General features: G+C 37.0%; 1 protein-coding gene across 1 annotated transcript; it reads left to right on the top strand.

Moving 5' to 3' along the window:
- Positions 1-356: 356 nt before the first annotated feature.
- Positions 357-3,574, top strand: LOC121294403 (trypsin-3-like). Its single transcript, XM_041218068.1, has 5 exons — positions 357-396; positions 986-1,142; positions 1,633-1,886; positions 2,861-2,997; positions 3,326-3,574. The coding sequence occupies exons 1-5, from the start codon at positions 357-359 to the stop codon at positions 3,473-3,475; spliced, it is 738 nt and encodes a 245-aa protein (XP_041074002.1). The 3' UTR covers positions 3,476-3,574.
- Positions 3,575-6,668: the final 3,094 nt, after the last annotated feature.

Below are 6,668 nucleotides of genomic sequence, written 5' to 3' on the forward strand. Positions count from 1 at the left end.
TTCCTATTTATGTGATTTTAATGTTTGTGTTTGTTAATAAATTCTCTCACTTGAGTTGAACATATCTTATTTAATTATTATTTTTTTTTAATATATAAACAAATATAAATAACTGAGAATGCCTAAATGATCATCTATTTAACTTTCAAGGTTATATTCATGATACATTTACTAAAACTAGGGTTCAGAAAAATGGGCTATCATCATGGTATAGTTTGTTTAAAGTTAAGCATTTATTTTGCACCCTGTCTGTTCCCACCTGTTTTAAACATCCTTGAACTGACTTGAGATAAAGGAGGCTTGAAGCGTATAAATACTTCACTCAAACACAGAGCAGCCTTAGCAAACGACACAACATGAAGTATTTTATCCTACTTGCGTTATTCGGAGTGGCGGGTATGTATACATTCTATTGAAATCATATACAGAGTTACATCCTAATGGTAGCTTTAGTATTTTACCAAACCATAACAATAGTATTATGATTGCTGACAATGTTAATAATAATATGTTTTAAATTTTTTTTATTTTTATCACATATAATTGCTGTTTGGACTGTGTATTTTAACAGACCGTTGTTTTCAGTGTTAAAACAACCGTTTAAGGATATGGTGTTGAACTTGAATTCATACTGACCTGTATAACATAAGAGCATAATCGCAAAAAAAAAAAAGATTATATATATATATATATATATATATATATATATATATATATATATATATATATATATATATATATAAAATAGGAAATTGGAAATTGGCTTGATTGTGAAACCGAAGTATGCCCACAGAACCTTCTCCTTAGCCGGAGGTGTCCAAAGTTAGCCTTTCCACTCCTGGTCTTTGCTCCTACCCTGTTCTAAATTCTTTAATTGAACCAATTAAACCTCCATCCAAACCACAATATAGAAAATCAGATAAAAAAAAAACCAGGGCCCCTGAATTAAAAAAGATTGTGATGACGGTTCTTTCTCTCCTTCCAGTCTCTGCCCCTGTGGAGGATGACAAGATTGTGGGTGGGTACGAGTGTGCGAAGAACTCCGTCCCCTACCTGGTGTCTCTGAACATAGGCTATCATTTCTGTGGGGGCTCCCTGATCACCAACCAATGGGTTGTCTCAGCTGCTCACTGCTACCAGTCGTAAGTGTAGCTAAACATTGTAAAATGCAATGATTGTTTAATATGATGAATGTGTTCTTCTACTTGTACCTTCAGGGTGACACAGGCATACATTGATTTAAGCATAGTTGGGAGTTACTTCTATTAGGTTGCCTATAACACTATACATGACGAGCATGAAAAATGCCTTGAGTTTTAACTTTCAAACTTTTATCATAGACGTTTCGGTTGCATCTGAATGTAATCTAATAAGTTACTTCTGATATTATACATATTTTTACAAGTATTCATGGACTTTTTTTTCTTTTTTGTATGTAAATAAAAATGTATATATACCTTCCTGATGTTGAGTGAACACAACATGCACAACAGCAGATTGTTATAATAAAATGTTCCCAGAAAAAAAAAAAAAACAGCTGCACTGACTGTTAATACAGCTACAGCATGAGAATAGTGCTGTGCTAAAGACTGTAACCCTTGTAAGTGTAGTGTTGGTCTGTTTAAATTGCAGGCGTTTGCAGGTGCGTCTGGGTGAGCACAACATTGCTGTGAATGAGGGCACCGAGCAGTTCATAAGCTCTGCCAAGGTCATCCGCCACCCCAACTACAACTCCCGCAACATGGACAATGACATCATGCTGATCAAGCTCGCCAGCCCTGCCACTCTCAACAGCTACGTGAACACTGTGCGTTTGCCCAGCCGCTGCGCCAGCGCCGGGACCACCTGCCTCATCTCCGGCTGGGGGAACACGCTGAGCAGCGGAAGTGAGTGCGCTCTCGTTCATTCAGGTTTCATTCGGAAGGTGGGAGGAGTTTGTCATAATAGTGTAACAGGTTAGGTTGGCTCGGGATTGAAGGATTTAAATATATATGTAAATACAGTATCATTGTAAATCTCGAAAAACTACTCACTTCTAAATCTTTTGTAGTCATTTTTGTATTACTTTAGTATAAATACATGTTAATTTGGATTCATATGTTGTTTTTTTCTGACGTTATGTGAACGAAAAGACACACATTTGTCTGTTTTCCCATTGGAAATAGTGATATTTTGAAATATCACTGTCCTGGTCACAAAAGCAAAGTTTGTGGGGAATAATAGTCATTTTCTATACCTTTGAGGCATAAGCAATTAGGAAATAACACTTACTACCCAGGAACAAAAATTGTGATACATAGTGTTACTAATAACTTTACCTGCACTGGCCAAATTCTTAACATTTTTAGAAGGACATTTTGTTTCCCATTTGTAAGGCAGAGAATTAACCTGTTCCCTGCCAAAAAAAAAAAAAAAAAATTAGTACTGGACTCCCCTGCTACCAAACATGCTTCCAACAGTGCAGGGTCTACCCACCCTGTCACCATTTTTACAGAGTTATTAAAAAAAATGTAAACTCTTTAACACTAGCAATCTGTCTAAGAAAGATAATTCCTCTACATCCTGCCCTAGTAGTACAGGAATGAGACATGACTGAAAATCACACAGCCTACCAATAAACTAACTAATTATTCTAATATGTGCTATAAACATGTGTTCCCCTCCCCAAGAATCAAATGCCAGATTAGGTGTTTTTTTTTTTTTTTTTTTTTTCATTATAACAAATCAAAATTGCATTTGAAACTGTTGACTCTCTAATTTGGTTCAGCATTATAAGGATTTTATTCAGTCTCACTGTGGGTTGAACATTATGAAGCTATGAACTCATTCTGCTGCCCTGCCTCTCTGTCTGTGCCCCCAGCTAACTACCCTGACACTGTGCGCTGTCTGAAAGCTCCCATCCTGAGCAGCACCCAGTGCAGCAACTCCTACCCTGGACAGATCACCAACAACATGTTCTGCGCTGGGTTCCTGGAGGGAGGCAAGGACTCCTGCCAGGTAGAGAAGCTTCCATTCACAATTCATTTTTGGAACTGTACAAGTGAATAGAAGAAAACATTCCATGCTATGGAAATGAATAGAATACTGAATAGAGACATAATAGCAGCAGCTAGCAAGTAGCCAGTAAGCAAAGTAAATGTTGTGGCTGGTGTCTTCATCACTTACAAGTTTTCTAAATTTCACCTCAACACTAATTATTAAACTATAGCATTCACAATTCACCATATACCCTTTCATAGGAAGTTACAACTATGTAACTTTTTGTACCCTAGCTGCTTTTCCATTTTATTGCTTCTAATTGATTCCTGTGCTTGTGTGTGTGCAGGGTGACTCTGGCGGCCCCGTGGTCTGCAATGGGGAGCTCCAGGGTGTGGTGTCCTGGGGTTATGGCTGTGCCCAGCGCAACCAGCCTGGAGTGTACACCAAAGTCTGCAACTACAACTCCTGGATCCAGAGCACCATCTCCTCCAACTGAAAGATTGATCCCCGGGCCTTCTTGCAGTCTCTAACTCAAATTGCCATCTTCTGGAATCACTGTCCATGCTAATGTTGTTATGTTAACATGTAGACAAAATAAAAGATGAACAGTATGAAAATCTAAATGTTGTACAGCCTTGTGGTATTGTTATTCGTATTCATTCACTCACATTACTGTTTAATGTTTTACCTGGAAAACAACCAAAAGGGGTTTTATTCATAACTTTAAAGATTTCAGATACTTTACATTGTACACAATATAAATTACAAAACTATAAATAAACACATCAGGCATTTCATTTCTCCTCAGGGTGTTATTATCAATACATATTTGAATATCTTATCCAGCACGTTGGAAATGGACTTCCATATATTATCTTTTAAATCTCTATCTTTATAATTGAGATGATAAAGCTCTAGGTATTTTTCAATGGCCATTTTAGATCCTGCTTCACCCTGGTTGACACTCACTCATGCTGGGGAAGTGGTTAGGTTTAATGTTGGCTATGCACTACTTTTGATTTTCAGTAAATTGAATCTGACCTTTTGATGAGTTTGGTAGCGAGTCCTTTGCTGTTCTCTGCGAGCAGCATTGCCCATATGCTTGCATAGCTAGGTGGTATCTAGCACAACAACAAATAAGCATCAGAATGCAGACCACTTCTCAAGGTATGGATTTTAGGAGTATTGTGGGAGGGGTCGAAGAAATGTTAGAACCTGGTTCTCTTTTAAGGGCAGGGGTATGTGACAGAGTGGCCTATGCATTTAATTTTTTTTGGTACCAACGTTTTTTGTTCTTACTCCAAGAACCTTTCTACTGTACTTCCCTTCAGGCATGAATGTGTGAGTGTATGTGATATGCATGAGGAATGAATTCTTATTTACAGTACCTTTTCCCTTTATCCCAAATCACTGCAGCTTTCCCCATTCTTGGAGAAAAAAATGCAAAATAAAACTTTGTTCTCCTTGTTGCTCATGATAGCTTGTCACCTGTGTATCAAAGATGTTTGCCAGGGACACATCAGCATATGGCAGATGGCTGATAGTGCCACATCAGCAAAAACAATATGGCTGCGAAATTCAGGATTAATGGTGCTATTGAAGCATTTTGGATTGGTGTGGTTTTTTTTGTTTTTTGTTTTAAAAATGAGAGATGTATCTTTAAACGAGAGTTGCCTTATGGGATATTGCCACTATATATAAGGGACAGAAAATCCTCTGGGGTGAGTTAAATTCTAGCCTTGAAGTGGATGCTAGAGTGAGAGATAAGCTGTGTCTTATCATTATAGCACAGAGGAAAATAAGTCCCATTGATGTGTAAAATTAATAGTTTCTTTTTTTAATTTGATGTTATTCTGAAGTGCATTTGTGGAGATGTTAACATTGTGTATTTCCTCAATGTGCAGTACCAGTTGATTCACAGCGCTGCATTAGCCTCCACCATTAATGTGGTTGCTCTGTGTGTCTGGAACAGTAAAATCCCCAATTTTCCTCTTTGATATCCTCACTGCTCAGCTACAATCTACTAATTGACAGTTATGTGAGCCCACATCTATCACATGAGGACTTCAGTAAGACCAGAGACTTTGCAACCATGGTAACAAACGGTTCAAAACATGTCTGCAGCAATATGTTTTAAACATAGACAGACATGAATTCATTGAGAAAAAAAAAAAAAGAAAATTGTAGGTACTGGAGGGCTAGGATTGATAACTTCTGTCTTTAAAGTCAAGTCAGTTATGTGTATATACTTACTGGTGATTTATTTGACTCCCTTATTAAAATTTCCCAATACAATAAAAACATCTTGGAATGAGAGATCAGCGAGATCACAGGTTTAGGATAGAATGTTTCTCCAACATTCTCACCCACCCACCACAAGTCTCAAATGGCACAATTAAAGCAGTCAGTCAGTGGATCAATGTCATTAATCTTGTGAGCAGATGTAATTGTGTCTCTTGTTCAATGCCTCCGATACTAAAACTATACAGATCCAGGCGAGTGGATGTTAGTGTTTATTTGTCCAACAGAAACCTAATTGGAGACAGGCTGTGCTCTCTTTACCTGGAGAGATTTATAAAGATTTTCCATGGCTTCCGTAAATCGATGTTTTTAGAGCAAACACGTCTTGCAATGAACCTGGCTTGTAAATGATGCTCTGGCTTCTGTCCCCTCACAATGAAGGCTTACTGTCCAGTCATAATGTGGGGCATTGTTCCTTCTTTGTGTAGCTGACAAATCCCTACCCCTTCTGGACAACATTTCAGGTCAGCTCTTAGAATTGCAGTGTGTAGGACTTCACATATATTTTGATACCAAGCTAATTCTAAATAAAGAGCTTCTGAAGTTTAGCTCATAGATTCGTTCTTAATTGAAAAAACAATAGTGAATCTACAAAAGTGTTGATATAATGAACAATTACTAAGGTTCACAAAGGCTTTGTTTTTCCCCAATCTGCCAATTATACATCACTGTTTTTACTGCACCCCCATTTTCAATGTTTTTACAAAGGAAAATCCTTTTAAAAATGTATGACTTTATTTTTTAATATAGCCAAGACTTCACTGAACTTTTTTTTTTGTTCAGAAACACTGTAAAATGTAAGGTGATGTTTTATTTCCCTCTTCCAAGTATCAATTATATCTGCATCTTAATCCATCTCATATGTATGTAGTTTCCCCAGTCATATATTTTCAGTTTGCTTTTCAACATTGTTCTTACACTGCTGATGTGTCATTAATTACATAATAATATTAATAACACAATCTCCAGAGATTTCAACAGGAATTTAATTTCCCTTCTGCAATGACATACGGTGACCTGGAATATCCTTTTAGCTGTGAATGAATAGCATTATGCATCATCCAGCCAAAGATAGATGACCTCTAGACCCAATCTATCTAAAGCATGCAGTATTCTTTTATAATTACAAGTGATGCTCCTAGACAGGATAGCAAACACAATCTGTCCTTCGATTCTGTGCGTTTCAATGTTTAGGAGTAAACAGGATAACAGTAGTTACTGGATTTTAATTAAGCATCTGTGTCTGATGCAGCAGTCATTCCAGCGAGATAATTGACTGCAGCAAGGTCAACTAGTAATTATTGGTGCATGTTAATGCTATTATAAACCAAAAAGTATATTTTGTGTTTATAATTTGTATTTTTTGTTTGTATCAGATTTGAATGTGA

The sequence above is a fragment of the Polyodon spathula genome, chromosome 19 (genome assembly GCF_017654505.1).
Source record: "Polyodon spathula isolate WHYD16114869_AA chromosome 19, ASM1765450v1, whole genome shotgun sequence".
In the NCBI taxonomy this organism is placed as follows: domain Eukaryota; kingdom Metazoa; phylum Chordata; class Actinopteri; order Acipenseriformes; family Polyodontidae; genus Polyodon; species Polyodon spathula.

Coding starts and splice junctions, on each gene's coding strand:
- LOC121294403 (XM_041218068.1), top strand. CDS start 357: ATGAAGTATTTTATCCTACTTGCGTTATTCGGAGTGGCGG. Junction 1,143..1,632: donor GCTGCTCACTGCTACCAGTC/GTAAGTGTAGCT, acceptor TTTAAATTGCAG/GCGTTTGCAGGTGCGTCTGG. Junction 1,887..2,860: donor GAACACGCTGAGCAGCGGAA/GTGAGTGCGCTC, acceptor CTGTGCCCCCAG/CTAACTACCCTGACACTGTG.